The sequence below is a fragment of the Lithobates pipiens genome, unplaced genomic scaffold, assembly GCF_037356315.1.
Source record: "Lithobates pipiens isolate NorthernLeopardFrog02 unplaced genomic scaffold, aLitPip1_a1.2 Scaffold_30, whole genome shotgun sequence".
NCBI classification, from domain to species: Eukaryota; Metazoa; Chordata; class Amphibia; order Anura; family Ranidae; genus Lithobates; species Lithobates pipiens.
Genome location: NW_027507791.1, coordinates 26236515 through 26263418, shown reverse-complemented (window position 1 = coordinate 26263418; position 26904 = coordinate 26236515). Strand labels below are relative to the sequence as shown.

Below are 26904 nucleotides of genomic sequence, written 5' to 3'. Positions count from 1 at the left end.
AAAATTAGGGAAAACCAAAAATAGGTCACTACTGACTGAGATGGCTGAATACAATAGATTTCATTAACAGAAGAAAAAGAGAGAAAAGGGGTCATCCTCTTTACTTCATTGCAATCCAGCTATTACCTGGTAAAAGTGCTCATATCAATCTAGTCTATCTATCAATCTAGTAAAAGTTTTCATCTCTCCACAGTGTTATATAGTGGGCTGTAAGGGAAGGGACCAGGACTAGAAATGGTATAACATATCCAAAAAAATTTAGTAATAAAAATAAATATAAATATAAAATTAGCCCCTTTCTAATGGATCCGCATTTAAATGTTTCAAAAGGGGGGAGAGCCAAATCGTGTCCATATGTCTCAGAATTGGCACATGTGATCAACAATCAGCAACATTTAGGATAATCCCAAGTGGATATAAAGTCCTCAGAATAAGTCGATATATACAAGAAGAAACGTTGTCTTATAAACTTAGGTTTAAAATTTGCGCCTGATAAGGCACTAGATAAGTTTGAGACTTTTATTGATCTGAAGAAATTCATGAGGAAGTTGAATATTAAAAAACATTTTGCTATGAATGCAGGAGGAGAGAGTAAAAAAGAATCTTTATATGTACAAACCGATTTGAAAAACAAGTCTACGTTCAACCCTAACACACCAGGAAATCAATGTTTAGGGGCATTTAGCAAGATGGTGGAAGGAGATTTAAGAAAAATGGAGAGAACGAATTATAAGAAAACTACGAACATTTGGAAAACTATCAAGGCACTAGGAGAGAAGAAAAATGTAATCATCAGACCAGCTGATAAAGGGGGGGGCCTGGTAATTCTGAACAAGTCTGACTACATAGAGGAGATGGAAAGACTGTTAAGCGTTGAAGACACCTATAAAAAGTTGAAGGGAAACCCTAAACGTGAATATGGGAAGAAACTAGCAACTTTTGTGAAAAAAGGGAAAGAAATGGGAATTTTAAATGAAAATGAAGCAGAATATCTAATCTCAAACTCGACAAAAACCCCAGTGATGTATTATTTGCCGAAAATTCACAAGAGGCTTGATAAGCCCCCAGGTAGGCCTATAATTAGTGGAATAAATTCCATTTTCTCGCGTCTAGGGGAATATCTTGATAAATTCTTGAAACCCCTGGTACAAAAAGGGAGATCCTATTTAAGGGATAGTACACAACTTTTAAAAGAACTTCAAGATATAGTAGACGTTGAGGGACTTCTGATGGTAACCATCGACGTGAATTCACTGTACACAAGTATAGTGCAACGTGACGGCCTAATTGGAGTTGAAAAGGCACTATATGAGAACACAGATATGCGACAAGAACAAATAGAATATATCATTGAGGGATTAGAGCTGGCAATGAGTTGTAATTATTTCTGGTATGATCAGAAATACTATGTTCAGACCAAGGGAGTAGCCATGGGGGCTCGTTATGCCCCCAGTGTGGCCAATCTCATGATGAACATGTGGGAGGAGGAATATGTCTATGGTAGTAATATACCCCAGGTGAGGTTCTACCGTAGATATATAGATGACCTCATTTTATTATGGGATTGTACCCCAACAGACCTTGAAATATTTTTGAACAATCTTAACAACAACATCTATGGTCTAACCTTCACTGGTAAATACAGCGAACATAGTATTGACTATCTGGATCTCCAAATCTCAAAAATAGATGGAGTTTTGAGTACCAAGACATTCTTCAAAACAACTGACAGAAACAGCTACATCCCGACCACGAGCTGCCACCACCCTAAGGCCTCATGCACACGAGACGCAGTTAAACGCGCGTTCAGATGCAGTTGGACAGTTTTTTCAACTGCACCTGAACTCATTCAATGTTATCCTATGTGTCCATGCACACAGTCTCGTTTTTTTCCGTTTATATGCAGTTGCGTTTAATCTCGTTTTTCCAGAAGCAAAAAAATGCGTTCAGAAACAAAAATTTCTGCGTTTCAGACGCAAAACGCGGCTAAACGCGGCTAAACGCGGCTAAACGCGGCACCCGCGTTTAGCCGCGTTTGCGTTTATATGCGTTTTTAAAGGGGACCTTTTTTTTTACATTAAAAATCCCAAAAATGATTGCAAATGATGAAAAACCATTAGAAAAATATTTTAAACAATTGCAATTGCAAGTGGACAATCCACAACTTGTGGCAAGTGTCGTGGAAAGTGGACAATCCACAACTTGTGGCAAGTGACATGGCAGGTGGCAAGTGATGTGGCAAGTGGACAATCCACAACTTGTGGCAAGTGACGTGGCAGGTGAAGTGGCAAGTGACGTGGAAAGTGGACAATCCACAACTTGTGGCAAGTGACGTGGCAAGTGACCTGGCAGGTGACGCAGCAAGTGACTTGGCAGGTGACGTGGCAAGTGGAAAATCAACAACTTGTGGCAGGTGACTGGCATGTGACGTGGCAAGTGGACAATCCATAACTTGTGGCAGGTGACGTGGCAAGTGACGTGGCAAGTGGACAATCCACTTGTGGCAGGGGACGTGGCAAGTGGACAATCCACTTGTGGCAGGTGATGTGGCAAGTGACGTGGCGAGTGGACAATCCACAACTTGTGTCAGGTGACGTGGCAAGTGGACAATCCACAACTTGTGGCAGGTGATGGGGCAAGTGATGTGGCAAGTGGACAATCCACTTGTGGCAGGGGATGTGGCAAGTGACGTGGCGAGTGGACAATCCACAACTTGTGTCAGGTGACGTGGCAAGTGGACAATCCACAACTTGTGGCAGGTGATGTGGCAAGTGGACAATCCACTTGTGGCAGGTGACGTGGCAGGGGACATGGCAAGGGACGTGGCAAGTGGACAATCCACAACTTGTGGCAGGTGATGTGGCTGGGGACGTGGCAAGTGGACAATCCACATCTTGTGGCAGGTGACGTGGCAGGTGACGTGGAAAGTGGTGTGGCAAGTGGACAATCCACAACTTGTGGCAGGTGATGTGGCTGGTGACGTGGTAAGTGGACAATCCACAACTTGTGGCAGATGGCATGGCAGGTGACGTGGAAAGTGGACAATCCACATCTTGTGGCAAGTGACGTGGCAGGTGATGTGGCAAGTGACGTGGCAAGTGGACAATCCACAACTTGTGGCAGGTGACGTGGCAGGTGATGTGGCAAGTGATGTGGCAGGTGATGTGACAAGTGGACAATCCACATCTTGTGGCAAGTGACGTGGCAGTTGACGTGGCAAGTGACGTGGCAGGTGACGTGGCAAGTGACATGGCAAGTGGACAATCCACATCTCGTGGCAAGTGACGTGGCAGGTGATGTGGCAAGTGACGTGGCAAGTGGACAATCCACAACTTGTGGCAGGTGACGTGGCAGGTGATGTGGCAAGTGACGTGGCAGCTGACGTGGCAAGTGACATGGCAAGTGGACAATCCAAAACTTGTGGCAGGTGACGTGGCAAGTGACGTGGCAGGTGACGTGGCAAGTGATGTGGCAAGTGGACAATCCACAGCTTGTGGCAAGTGACGTGGCAAGTGGACAATCCACAACTTGTGGCAGGTGACGTGGCAGGTGACGTGGCAAGTGAACAATCCATAACTTGTGGCAGGTGACGTGGCAAGTGACGTGGCAGGTGATGTGGCAAGTGACGCGGCAAGTACACAATCCACAACTTGTGGCAGGTGATGTGGCAAGTGACGTGGCAGGTGATGTGGCAAGTCACGTGGCAAGTGGACAATCCACAACTTGTGGCAGGTGATGTGGCTGGTGACGTGGCAAGTGGACAATCCACAGCTTGTGGCAGGTGGCATGGCAGATGACGTGGAAAGTGGACAATCCACATCTCGTGGCAAGTGACGTGGCAGCTGACGTGGCAAGTGACGTGGCAAGTGGACAATCCAAAACTTGTGGCAGGTGACGTGGCAAGTGACGTGGCAGGTGACGTGGCAAGTGATGTGGCAAGTGGACAATCCACAGCTTGTGGCAAGTGACGTGGCAAGTGGACAATCCACAACTTGCGGCAGGTGACGTGGCAGGTGACGTGGCAAGTGAACAATCCACAACTTGTGGCAGGTGACGTGGCAAGTGACGTGGCAGGTGATGTGGCAAGTGACGCGGCAAGTAGACAATCCACAACTTGTGGCAGGTGATGTGGCAAGTGACGTGGCAGGTGATGTGGCAAGTCAGGTGGCAAGTGGACAATCCACAACTTGTGGCAGGTGATGTGGCTGGTGATGTGGCAAGTGGACAATCCACAGCTTGTGGCAGGTGGCATGGCAGATGACGTGGAAAGTGGACAATCCACATCTCATGGCAAGTGATGTGGCAGGTGATGTGGCAAGTGACGTGGCAAGTGGACAATCCACAATTTGTGGCAGGTGACGTGGCAGGTGATGTGGCAAGTGGACAATCCCCAACTTGTGGCAAGTGACGTGGCAAGTGGACAATCCACAACTTGTGGAAGGTGCCGTGGCAAGTGACACGGCAAATGCAAGTGTACAACTGCTCTCTATGCTGCTGCTGCTCACTCTGATCAAAATAGCAGAAATAGTTAAAAAAAATGCTTTGAGAGCTTGGGGAGGGTCTACATGATGTTATCTTTATAAACGTGTTTAAACGCAAACGCGTCTAAACGCGTCTAAACGCGTCTAAACGCGGCATGCAAACGCGGCAAAACGCGCGTTTCTAAACGCGCGTTTCAGCTTTTTTTTAACAGAGGTTTCATCTGCGTCTCGTGTGCATGAGGCCTTAGTGGAAAAGTAACATTCCGAAGGGTCAGCTGTTAAGACTGAGGAGAAACTGCCACTCAGCAGAAGATTACCATCTTCAAGCAGATATGATTTTAGAGAGATTCCAAGAAAAAGGATACAGGCCAGAACCACTACTCCAATTAAAAAAGAGTATTGGGAATTTGGAGAGGAAGTCGTTATTGGAGAAACAGGATAAAAAAGATAGAAAGATGGAACTGGCTTTTATTACTGGTTTCAACTCTCAATATAGGGATTTTGAAAAAATTATCAAAAAGTATTGGCCTATACTTCAAGAGGATAAAGTACTATCTAAGGTCCTCCCTAAAAAGCCCTGTTTTGTGTACAGAAAGGCCCCCACCTTACGCTCCCTTCTAGTACATAATGCCATCGACCCACCAAAACAAATCAAAATCTTTAATGACATGAAGGGATTTTATAGGTGCCAGAAATGCCTCCCATGTAAAGTTAGCAAGAAACAGCCAAGAAAGAAAGAAACGTTTAGGGCAAAAACAGACCATAAAGAATATAAAATAAAGGAATTAATTACCTGCCGGAGTACGCATGTAACATACGTTATAGAGTGCCCGTGCAATTTACAGTATGTGGGCAGGACCACACGTCCTTTATTTGTTAGGATTAGGGAACATATTAACAATATAAAAAAAGGGTTCCCAAACCATAACCTTTCCCGCCATTTTGACGAATTCCACAGAAGAGATCCTTCTGGATTAATCTTCTATGGGATTGATTGCATTAAAGATAACTGGAGGGGAGGGAATAAGACCACCCTCATCTCGCAGAATGAAACTGCATGGATATACAGGTTGGGGTCTCTTGCGCCACGGGGCCTCAACCTGGATATAGACCTAAACTGTTTCATAGCTGATCCATAAATCTCTCTTCTTTGATGGTCTCTTGATATTCTTTATGATCGTTGTCTTTTAGGAGATGTATGTCACTTACCAATTTGTTGTAGATTGGAATCTATATATTCATCGATATTAAGTTAGTAGAATGGTGTTTGGCACTATTGCATTTTTTCTCTATTTTTTTCTCTTCCTTATTATGTAATATCATAAGACAACGTTTCTTCTTGTATATATCGACTTATTCTGAGGACTTTATATCCACTTGGGATTATCCTAAATGTTGCTGATTGTTGATCACATGTGCCAATTCTGAGACATATGGACACGATTTGGCTCTCCCCCCTTTTGAAACATTTAAATGCGGATCCATTAGAAAGGGGCTAATTTTATATTTATATTTATTTTTATTACTAAATTTTTTTGGATATGTTATACCATTTCTAGTCCTGGTCCCTTCCCTTACAGCCCACTATATAACACTGTGGAGAGATGAAAACTTTTACTAGATTGATAGATAGACTAGATTGATATGAGCACTTTTACCAGGTAATAGCTGGATTGCAATGAAGTAAAGAGGATGACCCCTTTTCTTTTTCTTCTGTTAATGAAATCTATTGTATTCAGCCATCTCAGTCAGTAGTGACCTATTTTTGGTTTTCCCTAATTTTTTATTTGTATAAATACTCATTTTCATACTTCTGTTTATGATAACTTGTTATAAGGGTCATCGATGCTATTATTGTTTCTAACATATAATTACTGTCATCATGTATACAGTCTTTTTAAGTTCCCTTTGGGATAGATCACCCTTATGTGCCGTGTACCCAATAGGCGGACAATAGATGGGTCTTAAATTTATTGATTTTTTACTATAAATTGAGTTTTGTAATTCTTTTTTTTGGATATCCTCCCCTCGCCTTTTGGCTGGGAACTGGGTGATAACTACATGTGGATTGGATACGGTGGTTGTCACTCCTTCAGACACAGGGCATAGCCCATTGGTGGCTGTTTGGGTGTCAATTACGAACGTTGGCCAATCAGATTCTGCTCGATCGGGTCTTTTTTCCTATTTAAGTTGAAAGACGTTTTAGCGTGACACCGCCGCTGAAGACGTCAATGACGAAACGCGTTAGACGGAGTTACGCCTATTACGTCAGTTCCGTTCGTTGGAGCGCAGTTGGAGTGCAAGCCGTAGCTGCGTGTCCACTGGGCGGCTTCCACGTTCGGATTATTATTATTTTTTTGCGCTAGAAGGGCTCTATCCCTGGGGGACTTACAAACACTGGAGTGACTCTAGACAACAGGTTATATCCTGGGACATTACCATTATATATATATTTTTTGGTGTCTAGTCCTTTGTGTTATCTGGGATAAAGTGCCATTAGCGTATGGTTATTACCTTTCTCTCAGCCCTGTTCTAGGATTTTTTATCTTTTTTCCTGGAACGTTATCATTTATATATGGAGGCTGGAAAGGTTTTTTAATGGACTGTGGTTCCACATCCTGTCTCAACATATGAGAATTGTCTTTTTCCGTTTTATCATTTTTTATGTTTTTATTTGTTTATATTTTTGTGGCAATAAATTGATTTTTTATACAAATCACACTATGGAGACTACAATTTTTTTCCTATGAGGAAATCTCCCCCTTGGTTGCGATTGAGGAGCCGGACATCAGCAGGGACTGAAAAAACTCTCTCTGGATGCGAATGAAGAGCTGATTATCGGTAGACTTTGATTCCAAGGCGAATTACCCCTGCAGGGGTTTATTCTTCTGGTGAGTGGGGGACCTTGTGGGGGAACACAGAAGTCACGTTGGAGATTGCACGAGGAGCACTTTAGTCACATCTTTTGAACTTTTTGTAATTGCACTGTTGAAGAGATTTTTTTGGGAATTTGGACACTATTTTTGTATTTTTTGTTATTTATTGTGTTTTTTTAAGAGACCCTTTGCTTTTTTATATATATATATATATTTTTATTTTTTTATTTTTTTATATATATATTCTTTCTTCTTTTTTGTACACATATATTTTTTTGTCCTTTGTTTTTTCAGCTGCACTTTTTCATATATATTTTTGATATAATTTCTATATACTATTAATATATTTTTTGTTTTTTCATATATATATGCTTATATTAGCATATTGCATGCATAGGTTGTATAATCTGAATTTTGTATTGTGAATTTTAATTTTACTAAGCACATTTATATACACCTTCTATTTGGTTTTTTGCACATCTTGGCAATAATGCGACTTTAGGCAAAAAATTCTGGCATATGTATCTATATTAGCGTTTTACACTTACAGTTTGCGTGTTTGGGATTATAAACTCACTAGCACATTTACATACGCCTCTTACTGGGAATTTGCCTACTCAAACCACACTTTGGCATTTATGCAATTTTAGGGAACACTGTCTCTTAGCGATACAGATACAAAAAATTCTTTTTGGTTTCTAGTTTGTTGTCTGGTTTTCGTTTTTTCCTTTTTTGTTGCTTATTGGAATTATTTGTTAATCCCAGGAACTTATTTTTAGTAGGAACTTTGTTGTTTTTTGGGAATTCTGAGTAGCTTGTGAATTTCAAATTGCAGATTGGTAGTTTTTTGGGGCTATGCCTCCTTCTATTTTATATATATATATTCTTCTAGACGAATACATGATATATTCAGAATTATATATTGATATACATACATATAAGGAGTTTTACTTGTAGGTAGCGCCAATCACCCTGGTTATCATATTGTTTTATTATACAATTTTTCAGGACAAGCTTTCGCGGTATGTCCCCTTCTTCAAGGTCCAAGCAGTACCGTCGGGCACGGTCTCGCTTCGTCGGCCACATGTCGGGCACGACCTCACTTCGCTGGCCACATGTCGGGCACGACCTCACTTCGCTGGCCACATGTCGGGCACGGCCTCGCTTCGCTTGGCTCTTTTATATTCTAACTCTATGTACACTTGGATGGTGGGGCTTGAACCTGGACTCACTGCGCAGGCGCCATTTATCTTCAGAGATGTTTGGCTTCTCCTTGTCCCCCGTACTGCGCAAGCGCAATACAGGGCAGACACTATGTGATCGGGGACACTATCTGACACTACGCCGGCTCGGACATGGTCATGCCCTCTGCACAGTGATTGGTGCTCCATCTTCTACAAAGTGGCAGCAGAGCCTGACAGGGAAAACTAACTTTATATGAGGAAAATGTCCTGGACGGCTGCCATATTACCGAAGACCAGAATATTATTCTGCCCTTTATAATGGTAGCTGCTCTGATCATTGCAGTACACTAAACAGAAAAGTCCTCCTCACTGCCATTTTCCTGAAGATTAAAACAATTATCTCCCATATAATGGCGGCGGACTGGACATGCACTGTATCTCATGCAAACACTATGCTGCCACCCGCTGGCTGATCCTGGTAGCGCTCACACTGATTTTCTGTGCATCGAATATAACTGGTACTTTGTCTCCACCTTGTGGATAAATGTGGTAGCAAATTATGACAGTAAAATACTGCCACCTACTGGCTGAACCTGGTATGAATCCCTCTTAAGGTCCCGCATAGAATATTATCTTTCCCCAATACGATCCGGGCCGGGAAGGGGCACAATGTGTCACGTCCACAGCAAAAAAAAAAATGTTCTTGAGGATCTGCTTAGTTTGCAAGCAATAGGAGAAGAACTTGCTGTTCGGAGAAGCTATTATTCTGGGATGTCTGCGGCCACCATCTTGTTGAAGACAAATGCATTCTTCTCTACTTTCCAATATGACAGCTCTGTGATCACACCGGAAGTAGGATTGGTGAAGTTGGTGATATGGAGAATTAGGGAGATGGAATGGTGGTTATGTGGCCCTGGGGTAGATATATGGTTAATAAGGGGAATTAAATGGGGGTGTGTATAGGGGGATGGAATGGAGGAGATGGGGGTGTATGGGGGGATGGAATGGGGGTGCATGGGGTGAACAAGGAGATGGAAATGGGACCTGGGGGGGGTAGGGGGATGAAATGGGGGCAATAAGGGGATGGAATAGGGGCAATGAGGGCCTGGGGTTTATATAGGGGACTAGGGGGATGGAATGCCAGAGATGGGGCCCTGGGGGTGTCTAGGGGGATGGAATGGGGGTGATGGAGATCTAGAGGTATGTATGGGAAGAGTAGGGGATTGGAATAGGGGAGATGAAGGCCTGCGGGATGTATGGGGGCAGCTAAGGGATGGAACATTGGTGGGGAGGGAAAGGGGGATGGAATGGGAGTGATGGGGGTATAAGGGGTATATTTGGGGATGGAATGGGGTGATGAGGGTCTGGGGGGACTAATCGGGTGGAAGGGGGAATATATGTATAGTAACACAGGGGGAGTCATACCAGATCCAACCACAAGGCGGCAGAGTGACGGTAATATTATATGTTTAGTAACACAGGGGGAGTCATACCAGATCCAACCACAAGGCGGCAGAGTGACGGTAATATTATATGTATAGTACCACAGGGGAGTCATACCAGATACAACCACAAGGGGGCAGAGTGACGGTAATATTATATGTATAGTAACACATGGGAGTCATACCAGATCCAACTACAAGGTGGCAGAGTGACGGAAATATTATATGTATAGTAACACATGGGAGTCATACCAGATCCAACTACAAGGTGGCAGAGTGACGGAAATATTATATGTATAGTAACACGGGGGGAGTCATACCAGATCCATCCGCAAGGCGGCAGAGTGACAGTAATATTATATGTATAGTAACACAGGGGAGTCATACCAGATACAACCACAAGGGGGCGGAGTGACGGTAATATTATATGTATAGTAACACAGGGGAGTCATACCAGATACAACCACAAGGGGGCGGAGTGACGGTAATATTATATGTATAGTAACACAGGGGGAGTCATACCAGATCCATCCGCAAGGTGGCAGAGTGACGGTAATATTATATGTATAGTAACAAAGTGGAGTCATACCAGATCCAACCACAAGGCGGCAGAGTGCTAGTAATATTATATGTATAGTAACACAGGGGAGTCATACCAAATACAACCACAAGGCAGCAGCATAACGAGTGTTACCTTCGTATATTCGACTGCGCATGCCTGAGTCGCAACAAAATGGCGGTGTTTGGCAGGTTCGGTGACCCGTCAGAAAGTTTAACGGAAATGACGTTCATTCACAGCCATCTTACTACACCCCACACTCCTCCATAGTAAGGATACACTGAGAAGGGGGAAAGCGGACATCTTGTTACACCCACCGGAGTTTTGCATTTTGCACGTATTTATAACAGTAAAGTGAGTTTACATGAAATACAGGACTTGCAACTCCGTCTGACTACTTAAATCTTGAAATTTAGAAGCAGCGATACTTCCCAAAGTCCTTTATTATTTTCGCACCCTGCCTGTCCGGGTACCAGCTTTTTTCCTTCGACTCCTGCAGAATAGGATCCTCCAATTTATATGGGAGCGCAAACGCCCTAGGGTACCTAGAGCGACCCTGTATACCCATAGGCTCCGGGGAGGCCTGGGGGTCCCCAACATCTCTAAATACTATGTTGCTGCCCAGATCTCCCCATTGACCATGCTTCATGCAACCACGGATGTTCCTCTGTGGGTGCTCCTTGAGGTACCTGGTTCTGACCCGTGTTCACTTCAGGCACTCCTATGGCTCCCCAGGAATCTACGTCCTCCCCTCTCTAAGCCCTATGCTGCTTCATGGTCTGCAGGTGTGGGACTCAGTTCGATCGGTTAACAATTTGATGTCCCCCTTCCTACCCCTACTCCCCATCACCCATAACCCTCTTTTCCTTCCCGGTCATGTGGAGCCTCAGGAATTCTCCTGGTGGTCTTCGCATGGCTACCCACAAGTTAAAAATTTTCTATCTTCACGTTCTTTCCCCTCCTGGGAGAGTATCAGGGAAGCGCAGGGGGCGCCGGTCACGGAGCATTATCACTTTATCCAATTAAAGCACTGGATTGGGGCATTGCGCCGCACGTCCACCTATCCCTTCCCAAAAATTTTTTTTGAACATACATGCCATCACTCCCCAGGGTCCCCGGGCCTCATCTCGACCATTTATGCCTCCCTGAATGGTCGCCCGCCATCAGCACCCCTCTCTTATATGACTCAATGGGAAAAGGACCTTCAGGCCCCAGTAAACCCTGAGGATTGGAACAGAGCCTGGCACACGGTCGCCAAATGTTCATTCAACACAAATACCTTAGAGGCCGCATATAAAGTAATGTTCCGATGGTATTGGGTGCCTGCCCGCACGGCCCGGGCGTTCCCTGGGAGTACTGACAGATGCTTCCGCAACTGTGGTCAGCGAGGTGATGTCATGCACACATGGTGGGCTTGCCCAAGGTTGGTGGGGTTCTGGTCTGGGATCTTTGGTTTACTGCAGACACTCTTTCATCTAACGATTCGAAAGGACGCTAGGCTAGCTCTCCTACACTGCCCGGTGCCTGGCCTGCGCGGCCCTCAACAGAAGCTGGCTGCCTATCTATTTATAGCGGCCAAGCGGACCATTGCCCAAGCCTGGAAGTCACAGCGGGTAGATTTTCAAGGGGTTAAGACACGTATGACTGCTATGTTACTTCAAGAACGTATGTCCAGTATTGTCCATGACTCTCATGCTAAATTTCTGAAGATCTGGGAGCCGTGGATCTCTTATGAGTTCCCCACGCTCCAGGCGGCATGCCTGGGCTTGGTCTGAATTCTCCTGGCGGGGCGTCCGAGCCCGAGCTTTCCCCCCTTCCTCCCCCCCCCCCCTTTTTTTTTTCTCTCTTTCCTTTCTGTCTTCTCTTTCTCCCTACCCTTCTTTCTTCTGTTCTCTAGTTCTCTTCTCTCTCATTAGTAATCTCTCCCATTGCTAATTACAAACTGCTACCTCCCATGGACGGGGGTGGCAGGAACAGGTAAGGTTGCCACCTGTCCAGGATTCACCCGGACAGTTCGGGTTTGAAATCATGTGTCCAGGTTTCAAACTGCCTGAAACCCGGACACATTATTCAGACTGGACTATGGCCTCCCAGCAGGGTTGCTGACTCCAGTTGCCTAAGCTGAGAGTGTCTGTTACACTCTTTCACACTGCCCAAAGCCAGCACTAACAGATCCCCAACATATAGATGGGAGAGGAGAGAGGGCTCGGTCTGCTCCTCTTCCCCCCCCCACGCCTACCCTGCTGTGTCTGTCCACACTCCAATCCCCAGCACTGTGCCTCAGAAAAGGAAAGCGGGGCCTGTAAATTTGAAGTCTAGCAGCCTCAGATACATCAGGATGAGAGGTGCTGACTGTCAAGGGGCGAGTGAGCTCCCCATCCATCCCTGTCTGTGACTGAAGTCCCGCGTTATCTCTCCTGCCTCTGAGTGAGTACACTAAGGTAAATCAGGGTCCTCAGAGCACCCCTTATATCACAGTTACCCTTTACACCAGAGGCCACAGTGTTCCCCTTTACATCAGGGTTCCCAGTGCATCCCTTATGTTTGAGTCCCCAGAGTTCTCCCTTACATTAGAGTCTGCAGAGTCCCACCTTACAGTGTAAGGGAAGTGTTCGGGTTTGACTTGAAGAAAAGGTGGCAACCCTAGGAACAGGGCTTACTCGCAGAACATAATTAAGAGACGAGTTGTTTGACACTGAATCAGTCTGGATTCCATTTTTTACTCATCTCACTTTATTATCCTGTGTTTATTAGAAATATATTGTGATGGTTAGCCCTTTGGATTTATATTAATGATTAGTGGCCCCTGCGAGGGCGCACAAGGAGATGATTTTTATGCTCTTTTATTTACTACTGTTTTTTCAAAAACTCACAATAAACATATTGAAACAGAAATTTAGAAGCAGCGGCAAGCCTCATAGTTTTGCTAATCTCACAGTAGTTCACTGCTTTTAAAATTCAACATTTAAGCAGTCAGACTGAGTTCTAAGTTCTGTATTTCACTCTCTCTCTATATATAAACTCACTTTACTGTTATAAATAGGTGTAAAATGAAAAACTCCGGTGGGTGTAACAAGATGTCCGCTTCCCCCTTCTCAGTGTATTTTTACTATAGAGGAGTGCTGGGTGTAGCAAGATGGCGGCGATGGACGTCACTTCCGATACACATTCTGACGGGTTGCCTAATCTGACTAGACACCGGTCCTCAAAATGGCGGACTGGCCGTCTTATGGAGCCCACTTCTCGTAGCTTCGGGGTCACTATGTGAAATGAATCTCCGTGCGGGTCAGTTTGCCTATAACAAAATTATTTCCGGCTCCAAGTATCAGAAACATTATAAACTGTCCATTTTGAATGTTGGGCAGAGCCTGGTCACTTTCCCCGCCTTTGTGAACCACGGCGGCTCGGACATGGTCACGCCCATCGCACAGTGATTGGTGCTCCATCTAACTTCTACAGAGCGGCAGCAGAGCCTGACAGGGAAAACTAACTGTATGAGGAAAATGTCCGGCCGCCATATTGACGAAGACCAGAATATTATTCTGCTCGTAATAGCAGCAGCTGCTCAGGTCATTGCTGTACACTAAACAGAAAAGTCCTCATTGCCGCCATTTTCCTGAAGATCAAAACAATTATTTCACATATAATGGTGTAGTGTCACATTTTGCTGCCTATCACAGGATGCTGCGGAAGTGACGTTGCCGCCAGAAATTGCGTACTGCTCATGCGCGATGCGTTCCAAACACTCGCGCCCTGCGTTCCAACATAGTTTCGGTGTGGTAAAATTTAATGCGACTCATAAAACTTCCTCACCCCGTCACTTCCGGTGAGGCTCCGTCACTCTAACAGCTGACGGCGGGCCTTTACTGCGCATGCGCCAAGTCCGTGATCTGAACGGCGCATGCGCAAGATCGTAAGTTCAGCGGTGGTTAAAAATGATAGACAGAGAAATGCTGGTGGGCGGGCGGAGCTGAACAGATGCTCAGGACGTCAGCAGCAGCCCCGCCCACCCTAATAACATGCCTCTGAATCTTAAGTGGTGGTGAAAAAATCATACTCAAGTGGGCGGAGACTTGCGGGTGGGCGGGCGGAGCTAATGATGGCTTTATTATATCATCGGCAGCACCAATATGTATATTATTTATTAAAGCTGAACAATTAGCAGTGTATTTATTAAAGCTGAACAATTAGCAGTGTATTTATTAAAGCTGAACAATTAGCAGTGTATTTATTAAAGCTGAACAATTAGCAGTGTATTTATTAAAGCTGAACAATTAGCAGTGTATTTATTAAAGCTGAACAATTAGCAGTGTATTTATTAGGCTGCTTTCACACTGGGGCTGTGAGGGCGTCGGCGGTAAAGCACCGCTATTTTTAGCGGCGCTTTACCGTCGTTTTAGCGGCGGTCTGCGGGCGCTAGCGGGGTGGTTTTAACCCCCGCTAGCGGCCGAAAAAAGGGTTAAAACCACCCGCAAAGCGCCGCTGCAGCGGCGCTTTGCCGGCGGTATTGCCGCGCTGTCCCATTGATTTCAATGGGTAGGAGCGGTTTAGGAGCGGTGAATACACCGCTCCTTCACCGCTCCAAAGATGCGGCTAGCAGGACTTTTTTCACTGTCCTGCCAGTGCACCGTTTCAGTGTGAAAGCCCTCCGGCTTTCACACTGGAGTGACAGGGGCCGTTTTTTTTCATGCGCTACACAGGCGCTATTTTTAGCGCTGTAACGCCTGAAAACCACCCCAGTGTGAAAGGGGCCTCAAAGCTGAAGAATATGGGCACAATATTGGGGACAGTGTGTGCGTTTGGGGACAGTGGCTGCATTTGGGCACAGTGGCTGCGTTTGGGGCACAATGTCTGCGTTTGGGGACAGTGTGTGCGACAGTGTCTGTATTTGGGCACAGTGGCTGCATTTGGAATGATCACAGTCAATTGCGTGGTAAACGGCCAATGGCTGTTTACCAGCATCAGTGGCGAGCAGTGTTCCCGGGAACACGCCGCCACCAATGTGCCCGCGCAGAGCGCGCCCGCGATTGCCGTGGAGATGTGGGGCGGCCACCAACGTACACGCGCAGAGCGCGCCCGCGATCACCATGGAGATGTGGGGCGGCCACCAACGTACACGCGCAGAGCGCGCCCGCGATCACCATGGAGATGTGGGGCGGCCACCAACGTACACGCGCAGAGCGCGCCCGCGATCACCATGGAGATGTGGGGCGGCCACCAACGTACACGCGCAGAGCACGCCCGCGATCACCATGGAGAGGTGGGGCGGCCACCAACGTACACGCACAGAGCGCGCCCGCGGTCGCCGTGGAGGGGTGGGGCAGAACCATCTGTGATCACGCGGTAAACAGCCTCATGGCTGTAATGGGGCCTAGTCCTCAAATACTACGGTCACCATCTGACTCAATCCTACACTCCTTAACTCATATCTTCAACCTCTCACTCTCTACTGGCATCTTCCCCAACCCTCTAAAACATGCACTAGTCACTCCCATACCAAAAAAGGCCTCAGACCCCACCAATCTTAACAACTTAAGACCCATCTCTTTACTCCCTTTTGCCTCCAAACTCCTCGAACGTTTAGTCTATAACCGACTGAGCAACTACCTCACTGAAAATAACCTTCTCGATCCTTTTCAGTCTGGATTTCGCCCACAGCACTCCACAGAAACTGCCCTTCTAAAACTCACCAACGACTTACTAACAGCCAAAACCAACGGTCATTATTCCGTACTCTTACTCTTGGACCTTTCTGCTGCCTTTGATACAGTTGACCACCCCCTCCTCCTCAAAAAACTCAATTTGCTTGGTCTCCATGACTGCACTCTCCGTTGGTTTGAATCTTACCTATCTCATCGCACCTTCAGTGTCACTTACAACTCCACTTCCTCTTCTCCAACTCCTCTTACCGTTGGGGTCCCCCAAGGTTCTGTCCTTGGACCTCTACTATTCTCCATCTACACATCCTCCTTGGGTCAGCTGATAGCCTCCCATGGCTTTCGCTACCATTTATATGCTGATGACACCCAAATCTATCTCTCTACCCCTCAGCTCACCCCATCAGTCTCCTCACGCATCGCTGATCTACTAACAGACATATCAGCCTGGATGTCACACCACTTCCTCAAACTGAATCTATCTAAAACCGAGCTCTTAATATTTCCTCCCCCACGTACCCCTTCACCTGACTTCTCTGTCAAGATCAATGGCACATCTATCAGTCCATCCCCACATGCCAAGGTGCCAGGGGTAACCTTAGACTCCGAACTGTCCTTTCAGGCCCACATACAAGCCCTGTCCAAATCATGCCGCCTCAACCACCGCAACATCTCCAGAATACGCCCCTTTTTAACTAATGACACCACCAAGCTTCTAATTCACTCCCTGGTCATCTCTCGCCTCGACTACTGCAACTCCCTCCTCGTTGGATTACCTTTACATACACTATCCCCCCTCCAGTCCATAATGAATGCCGCTGCCAGACTCATCCACCTTACCAGCCATTCAGTGTCCTCCACCCCTCTCTGCCAATCCCTGCACTGGCTTCCACTCACCCAACGAATAAAATTCAAAGTACTAACAATAATTTACAAAGCCATCCATAACTCTGCCCCCAGCTACATCACTGACCTGGTCCCAAAATACCAACCAAACCGCCCTCTTCGGTCATCTCAAGACCTCCTGCTCTCTAGCTCCCTTGTCCCCTCCTCCCATGCTCGCCTCCAGGATTTCTCCAGAGCTTCTCCCATCCTCTGGAACTCCCTACCCCAATCTGTCCGACTGTCCCCTAATCTATCCATCTTTAGACGATCCCTGAAAACCCTTCTCTTCAAAGAAGCCTATCCTGCTTCTAACTAACACTGTTTTACTTCCCCCATCAGCTCATCCCCCACAGCAATTACCTCCTGTATCAATTGCCCCTTCCTTTTTAGATTGTAAGCTCTAACGAGCAGGGCCCTCTTATTCCTCTTGTGCCAAATTGTAATGTAAATGTAATGTCTGCCCTTATGTTGTAAAGCGCTGAGCAAACTGTTGGCGCTATATAAAACCTGTATTATAATAATAATAATAATAATAATAGTCCTCATGTGATGGGGACCATGGCCTGATGTGATGGGGGGTCCTGTGATGTGATGGGGGGTCTTCTGATGTGATGGGGGTCCTGTGATGTAATGGGGGCCTAGTCCTCATGTGATGGGGACCTAGGCCTGATGTGATGGGGGAAGGGAATGCACTTGCATTGTCCAGTAGGGATGCAATGGATCATCACCGATCCGTGATGCGAACAGGTCACCCTGTTCAGATCAGCACACGCCACGATCCGCGGAGTGCCCCGGCAGCCTCGGCCTTAGGAAAGGCCGTGGCTTCGGCCTAGCTCCGTAGCGGCGGCCATCTTGGTGCACCCATTTACAATGTGATCGCTTCGTCAAATGACGGAGCGATCACTTGTAAACAAACTGGCGTCATAGTGACGCCAGTTCCTCTCTCCCCTCTGTGTACTGATCTGTACAGTGGAGGGGAGAAATTGGAAGGCAGCAGCGCTGCGGGCTGCATCTGTTGTGTCCACAGAACTGCTCTGTGACAAGTGCAGTCACAGCCATCCCTCCATACCCAGCCAATACTCTGCCGTACCCAGCCAATACTCTGCCGTACCCAGCAAATACTGTGCCATACCCTGTAATATCCATCCATACTCGGCGGTAGCCAGCCGTACCCAGCCATGCTCAGCCAATATTACAGTGGGGGAGATATATATTACAGTGGGGACTATGTTGTGGTGGAATTTTAACAGGTTTTTGATACTTTTTTTATTTGCACTAACATACATTTTTTCAGGACAAGCTTTCGGGTATGTCCCCTTCTTCAAGGTCCAAGCAGTACTGATTTACAAATTTTTAAAAATTTTTAAAATTTTAAATTTTTTTAAAAATTTGTAAATCAGTACTGCTTGGACCTTGAAGAAGGGGACATACCCGAAAGCTTGTCCTGAAAAATTGTATGTTAGTGCAAATAAAAAAAGTATCACGGACAGTACTCAATTTTCTCTGTCACAATTGCACTAATACGGCTACAATCACATTAAACAGGTTTTTGCAAATTCAATTATTATTGGCTGATCCGAAAACTGATCCAATCCGTGACTCAGATCCGAGGAACGATCCGGTCCGTGAGTTTTTTGGATCCGTTGCACCCCTATTGTCCAGTAATAGGAGACTTGTAACAGCGAAGCAAGGGCGTACTGTTCCGGGGGCCAGATGGTCAAAAATCATGATTGTTTTTCGATCAATGCAACTAGCTGGTGTATCAAGAACCCATTACATCACAGTGTGGCTGATGCTGCTGTTAGGAAGTTTTTAGTGTTTAGGAGTGTGTGCACTGTGCCACACTCCAAAGATTCCTCACCTACTTGTGGTACTAATACCTGGGTTTCTGTGTAGCGCTCTTTCCTCTTGTAGTAGAGTCCTGGGCTCTTGGAGGCATATTGGTGACTTTAAGAGTTAGGGACAGCTGACATCCTTCTGTGTAGAGTGGGTTAAAAGGCAAGTTGGGTGCAGTGCAAAAAGAATTGATGGGCACTAGACACTTTTTTAATGCACAGAGATTTATTGTCTCTTAACCACTTTGCCGCCTGGCCTATAGCAAAATGACAGCGGCAAAGTGGTTTCAAAATCCTGACCGGGCGTCATATGAGGTCCTCATGATTTTGATCCACTTTGCACCCCCGGGGGCGCGCATCGCGGCGATCGTTGTTGCGGTGTGTCAGTCTGACACCCCGCAACTATGATCTCAATAAAGAGCCTCTGACGGAGACTCTTTACCACATGATCAGCCGTGTCCTATCATGGCTGATCACAGTGTAAATAAGAAGAGACGTTGATCGGCTTTTCCTCACTTGCGTCTGTCAGACGCGAGTAGAGCCGATTGGCTGCTCCTCTGACAGGGGGGGGGGGTCTGTGCTGATCGATTATCATTGCAGCCTCCCCCGAGTATGCCCACACTGGACCACCAGGGACACCACCAGGGATGCCCAGCACCAGGTATGCACCCCCTAGACCACCAGGGATGCCAGTCAGTGCCCACAATGGATGCCAATCAGTGCCCACAATGGGCATCACTGATTGGTATGCATTATTGTTTGGCACTGATTGGCATCCATCAGTACTATATAATACAATACAGTGCCGCTTATCAGTGACCATCCATGCCCATCTGTGCCGCCTATCCATGCCCGTCCATGCCGCCTATCCATGCCAATCCTTGCCAGCTATCAGTGCCAATTTGTGCCACCTATCAGTACCCATCCGTGTCGCCCATCAGTGCCACCTCATCAGTGCCCATCAGTGTGGCCTTATCGGTACCCTTCACTGCAGCCCCATCAGTGAAGGAGAAAACTTTTATGTCTTTTTTTTATTTGTTTAGCAAAAAATAAAAACCGCAGAGGTGATAAAATACCACCAAAAGAAAGCTCTGTTTGTGGGAAAAAAATGATAAAAATTTAATTTGGATACAGTGTAGCATCTCCGACCTTCTCAGGTGACCAGCACTCAAAGGAGCTCTCAAAGCGTCTCCTCAGATAGGTCCCTGGCTTGGCACTAACTCAAGTTTTCCCACTTCAGCATCTCTGGTTAGTGAGAAGACTGCTTGGGTAATGGCTTTAGTTACTCACAATGGTCTCTGGTACCACGGTGTATGGTCCCTTTGTGGCGACAGCTGTTCCTTTTTACCTCCCGACCGCAGCTTGTTTTCCCAGACAGGAGCACTGTTGCTTCTGGTTGGACTACAAGCTGTAAGTCCCAACCCTACGCTGCTCTCCCACAATGTCCCTCAGGCAGCCTAGCAGCCAGATGTCCCTGGGATAGAAGCTAGCCATGTGACCTAGCAACTCAGGGCAACACATCACACGTCCACATGAGGACTAGGCCCCATTACATCACAGGACACTCCCATCACATCAGAAGACCCCCATCACATCACAGGACCCCCCCCATCACATCAGGCCTTGGTCCCCATCACATGAGGACTAGGCCCCCATTACATCACAGGACCCCCATCACATCAGAAGACCCCCCCCATCGCATCAGAAGACCCCCCATCACATCAGGCCTTGGTCCCCATCACATGAGGACTAGGCCCCATTACATCACAGGACCCCCATCACATCAGGCCTTGGTTACCATCACATCAGGCCTAGGCCCCCATTACATCACAGGACACCCCCATCACATCAGAAGACCCCCATCACATCACAGGACCCCCCCATCACATCAGGCCTTGGTCCCCATCACATGAGGACTAGGCCCCATTACATCACAGGACACTCCCATCACATCAGAAGACCCCCCATCACATTACAGGACCCCCCATCACATCACATCACAGGACACCCCCATCACATCAGAAGACCCCCATCACATCACAGGACCCCCCCCCCCATCACATCAGGCCTTGGTCCCCATCACATGAGGACTAGGCCCCATTACATCACAGGACCCCCATCACATCAGAAGACCCCCCATCACATCACAGGACCCACCATCACATCAGGCCTTGGTCCCCATCACATGAGGACTAGGCCCCATTACAGCCATGAGGCTGTTTACCACGTGATCACAGATGGTTCCGCCCCACCCCTCCACGGCGACCGCGGGTGCGCTCTGCGCGTGTACGTTGGTGGCCGCCCCACCTCTCCATGGTGATCGCGGGCGCGCTCGTTACCAAATCATGGCGTGGAACGGGGAGATCGACGCAATCGCCTGGACACAGTGACGTAGCGTGGATTGTCAGCACCCGGGGCAAGACAAGTCATTTGCGCCCCCTAACCTGTAGACTTTTACCCCCCCCCCCCGAGTCCCATCAAATACAATAGTACTTAGCTACCTGATTCCTATACTGTCCACTACACTATACCGTCCACTATACTATACTGTCCACTACACTATACCGTCCACTACTCTATACCGTCCACTACACTACACCGTCCACTACACTATACCGTCCACTACACTATACCGTCCACTACACTATACCGTCCACTATACTATACTGTCCACTACACTATACCGTCCACTATACTATACCGTCCACTACACTATACCGTCCACTATACTATACCGTCCACTACACTACACCGTCCACTACACTATACCGTCCACTACACTATACCGTCCACTATACTATACCGTCCACTACACTATACCGTCCACTACACTATACCGTCCACTACACTATACCGTCCACTATACTATACCGTCCACTACACTACACCGTCCACTACACTATACCGTCCACTACACTATACCGTCCACTATACTATACCGTCCACTATACTATACCGTCCACTATACTATACCGTCCACTACACTATACCGTCCACTACTCTATACCGTCCACTACACTACACCGTCCACTACACTACACCGTCCACTACACTATACCGTCCACTACACTATACCGTCCACTATACTATACTGTCCACTACACTATACCGTCCACTACACTATACCGTCCACTACACTATACCGTCCACTACACTATACCGTCCACTACACTATACCGTCCACTACACTATACCGTCCACTACACTATACCGTCCACTACACTATACCGTCCACTACACTATACCGTCCACTACACTATACCGTCCACTACACTATACCGTCCACTACACTATACCGTCCACTACACTATACCGTCCACTATACTATACCGTCCACTATACTATACCGTCCACTACACTATACCGTCCACTACACTATACCGCCCACTACACTATACCGTCCACTACACTATACCGTCCACTATACTATACCGTCCACTACACTATACCGTCCACTACACTATACCGTCCACTATACTATACTGTCCACTATACTATACCGTCCACTACACTATACCGTCCACTACACTATACCGTCCACTATACTATACTGTCCACTACACTATACCGTCCACTACACTATACCGTCCACTACACTATACCGTCCACTACACTATACCGTCCACTATACTATACCGTCCACTACACTATACCGTCCACTACACTATACCGTCCACTACACTATACCGTCCACTACACTGACCACTACACTATACTATACTGTCCACTACACTATACTGTCCACTACACTATACTGTCCACTACACTATACTGTCCACTACACTGACCACTATACTATACTGTCCACTACACTATACTGTCCACTACACTATACTGTCCACTACACTATACTGTCCACTACACTGACCACTACACTATCCTGACCACTACACTATACTGTCCACTACACTATACTGTCCACTACACTGACCACTACACTATACTGTCCACTACACTGACCACTACACTATACTGTCCACTACACTGACCACTACACTATACTGTCCACTACATTATACTGTCCACTACACTGACCACTACACTATACTGTCCACTACACTATACTGTCCACTACACTGACCACTACACTATACTGTCCTCTACACTGACCACTACACTATACTGACCACTACACTATACTGTCCACTACACTGACAATTACACTATACTGTCCTCTACACTGACCACTATACTATACTGTCCACTACACTATACTGTCCACTACACTGACCATTACACTATACTGTCCTCTACACTGACCACTATACTATACTGACCACTACACTATACTGACCACTACACTATACTGTCCACTACACTGACCACTACACTATACTGTCCACTACACTATACTGTCCACTACACTGACCACTACACTACACTGACCACTATACTATACTGTCCACTACATTATACTGTCCACTACACTGACCACTACACTATACTGTCCACTACACTATACTGTCCACTACACTGACCACTACACTGATCACTACACTATACTGTCCACTACACTGACCATTACACTATACTGTCCTCTACACTGACCACTACACTATACTGACCACTACACTATACTGTCCACTACACTGACCATTACACTATACTGTCCTCTACACTGACCACTATACTATACTGACCACTACACTATACTGTCCACTACACTGACCATTACACTATACTGTCCTCTACACTGACCACTATACTATACTGTCCACTACACTATACTGTCCACTACACTGACCATTACACTATACTGTCCTCTACACTGACCACTACACTATACTGACCACTACACTATACTGTCCACTACACTGACAATTACACTATACTGTCCTCTACACTGACCACTACACTATACTGTCCACTACACTGCACACCCCCAACTCAAACCAGGACCCCCCAGAGGTTCCCCAAACCCAAACGGATTGTACAACGATGGGGGATGGTACAACGATGGGGGGTGGGGGATGGTACAATGATGGGGGATGGTACAATGATGGGGGGTGGTACAATGATGGGGGATGGTACAATGATGGGGGGTGTGGGGTGGTACAATGATGGGGGGTGGGGGATGGTACAATGATGGGGGGTGGGGGATGGTACAATGATGGGGGGTGGTACAATGGTGGGGGATGGTACAATGATGGGGGGTGGGGTGGTACAATGATGGGGGGTGGGGGGTGGTACAATGATGGGGGATGGTACAATGATGGGGGGTGGGGGATGGTACAATGATGGGGGGTGGGGGATGGTACAATGATGGGGGGTGGGGGTGGTACAATGATGGGGGGTGGGGGATGGTACAATGATGGGGGGTGGGGGTGGTACAATGATGGGGGGTGGGGGATGGTACAATGATGGGGGGTGGGGGATGGTACAATGATGGGGGGTGGTACAATGATGGGGGGTGGGGGATGGTACAATGATGGGGGATGGTACAATGATGGGGGGTGGGGGATGGTACAATGGTGGGGGGTGGGGGATGGTACAATGATGGGGGGTGGGGGATGGTACAATGATGGGGGATGGTACAATGATGGGGGGTGGGGGATGGTACAATGATGGGGGGTGGGGGATGGTACAATGATGGGGGGTGGGGGATGGTACAATGATGGGGGGTGGGGGATGGTACAATGATGGGGGGTGGGGGATGGTACAATGATGGGGGGTGGGGGATGGTACAATGATGGGGGGTGGGGGATGGTACAATGGTGGGGGGTGGGGGATGGTACAATGATGGGGGGTGGGGGATGGTACAATGATGGGGGGTGGGGGATGGTACAATGGTGGGGGATGGTACAATGATGGGGGGTGGGGGATGGTACAATGGTGGGGGGTGGGGGATGGTACAATGGTGGGGGGTGGGGGATGGTACAATGATGGGGGATGGTACAATGATGGGGGGTGGGGGATGGTACAATGATGGGGGGTGGGGGATGGTACAATGATGGGGGGTGGGGGATGGTACAATGGTGGGGGATGGTACAATGATGGGGGTGGGGGATGGTACAATGATGGGGGGTGGGGGATGGTACAATGGTGGGGGATGGTACAATGATGGGGGTGGGGGATGGTACAATGATGGGGGGTGGGGGATGGTACAATGATGGGGGGTGGGGGATGGTACAATGATGGGGGGTGGGGTATATATATAAATCTCTAGAGAGAACTCACCACCAGAGAGCTGCACTTCTTCCTCCGATCTGTAGAGGGAGCCCATCCCCCTCCTCTCGGTGGTATGAGACCGGAAGTGACGTGGAGGAGCGGAGCTGAGGCCCGGAAGTGAGTGCGGAGTCCCGGGGGTCGGCGGAGGATCGCGGTGTCGGTGCGGAGGAGGTCGGTAGGCGGTTTTGCGGCTCCCGGGTGGGGGAGGGGATGGTTCGGCTCGGACAGAGGGTGTGACGTCATCATCATGCAGAACTCCGCCCACACCTTTGGGGGGAGGGGTCACTGGAGCCCCGCCCCCTCATCATTGGGATTTCCTGTTTGTGATCCGCCTTCTCTGATAGGGTGATGGCCGATCGATGGGAACCAATCACAGGAGGGGGGAGGAGCCAAGGTGATTGTTCAGTGATGAAGAATCGGACCTCTCCGGTCACAGCCGCTCTACTAATAGTCCGATGTTAGTCCAGCAACCCCCCCCTCCCCCCCAACACTCAGGTCAGCGCTCTCCACCATTGGTGGATGGGGAGTTCTGTCAGATTGCTGACCCCCATCACATCCCAAGTGACCTTCCCCCAAAACACCCCCACTGAGCACGGGGTGTACCAACATGGCCTCCGCCACCTTCCTACCTCGGGGTGTACCAACATGGCCTCCGCCACCTTCCTACCTCGGGGTGTACCAACATGGCCTCTGCCACCTTCCTACCTCGGGGTGTACCAACATGGCCTCCGCCACCTTCATACCTCGGGGTGTACCAACATGGCCTCTGCCACCTTCCTACCTCGGGGTGTACCAACATGGCCTCTGCCACCTTCCTACCTCGGGGTGTACCAACATGGCCTCTGCCACCTTCCTACCTCGGGGTGTACCAACATGGCCTCTGCCACCTTCCTACCTCGGGGTGTACCAACATGGCCTCCGCCACCTTCATACCTCGGGGTGTACCAACATGGCCTCTGCCACCTTCATACCTCGGGGTGTACCAACATGGCCTCCGCCACCTTCCTACCTCGGGGTGTACCAACATGGCCTCTGCCACCTTCCTACCTCGGGGTGTACCAACATGGCCTCTGCCACCTTCCTACCTCGGGGTGTACCAACATGGCCTCCGCCACCTTCCTAACCCCCGGTTGGGGGAGTGTCACCTTGGCACGCCCCAATCCTCCCCTCCCCCCTCTCCTCGCTGTGATCTTCGCCGGTGTCCCATCATATATGGTCCCCCATCAGATAGTGTCCTCTGTGTACTGCACATGCGCAGTGCACAGCAACACAGATTCAGAAAATATCCGAGGATGAACGGCGCCTGCGCACTGAGTCCAGGTTCACCCCCCACCATCCAAGTGGACATCGAGCAGGAATATAAAAGAGCCGAGTGCAGCGAGGCGGAGCCCGAAGCGCGGCGAACGGCCCTCTAATATCGGCAGCCCTATGTCCACTTGGATGGTGGGGCACCACCTCCACTCACCGCGCAGGCGCCGTTCAGCTTCAGAGATTTTCCGAAGCTTCTTCTGCCCCGTACTGCGCATGCGCACTACGGGGAGGACACTATATGATGGCCGGACACTATCTGCCAGAACACCGGTCACAGAGCGGAATATTCCGGGCTGTAGTGACAATGTCCTCCTGTGATAGGCGGCGTCACGTCACATTCGGCTACCCGCTGGAGTGCGCATGCGCAACGCCGCCATATGCGTTCCAACAGTGTTATAAGACGACTCCCACAGAGCCCCTCCCTACACACCGCGCAATTATAATCTGAGACTGCATGGGGGCGGGGCCTGGACTCAGGGGTGTGGCCACAAAATTCTGCACAAGCG

General features: G+C 47.9%; 2 protein-coding genes across 17 annotated transcripts in view; one reads left to right on the top strand and one right to left on the bottom strand.

Moving 5' to 3' along the window:
• Positions 1-25345, bottom strand: part of ASPDH (aspartate dehydrogenase domain containing) — a 48796-nt gene extending 23451 nt beyond the window's left edge. Inside the window, exon 1 of one of the 2 annotated variants that reach the window (XM_077463781.1) lies at positions 25097-25345. In XM_077463781.1, coding sequence (XP_077319907.1) covers positions 25097-25336 — 240 coding nt within the window. In that variant the 5' untranslated portion in view covers positions 25337-25345. The remainder of the gene's footprint in view (positions 1-25096) is intronic. The other variant, XM_077463783.1, reaches the window with a different exon arrangement.
• LOC143942473 (uncharacterized) overlaps positions 25127-26904 on the top strand; it is a 76374-nt gene continuing 74596 nt past the window's right edge. For 6 of the 15 annotated variants that reach the window (XR_013264787.1, XR_013264788.1, XR_013264789.1 and 3 more), the window contains exon 1: positions 25127-25258. Coding sequence is in view for 1 of the 15 variants with exons in the window: in XM_077463784.1 (XP_077319910.1) it covers positions 25447-25481 (35 nt within the window). In the remaining 14 variants the exon portion in view is untranslated. Of the gene's footprint in view, positions 25259-25349; positions 25583-26904 lie in introns of those variants that run through there. The other 9 variants (XR_013264796.1, XR_013264794.1, XR_013264791.1 and 6 more) reach the window with 5 other exon arrangements.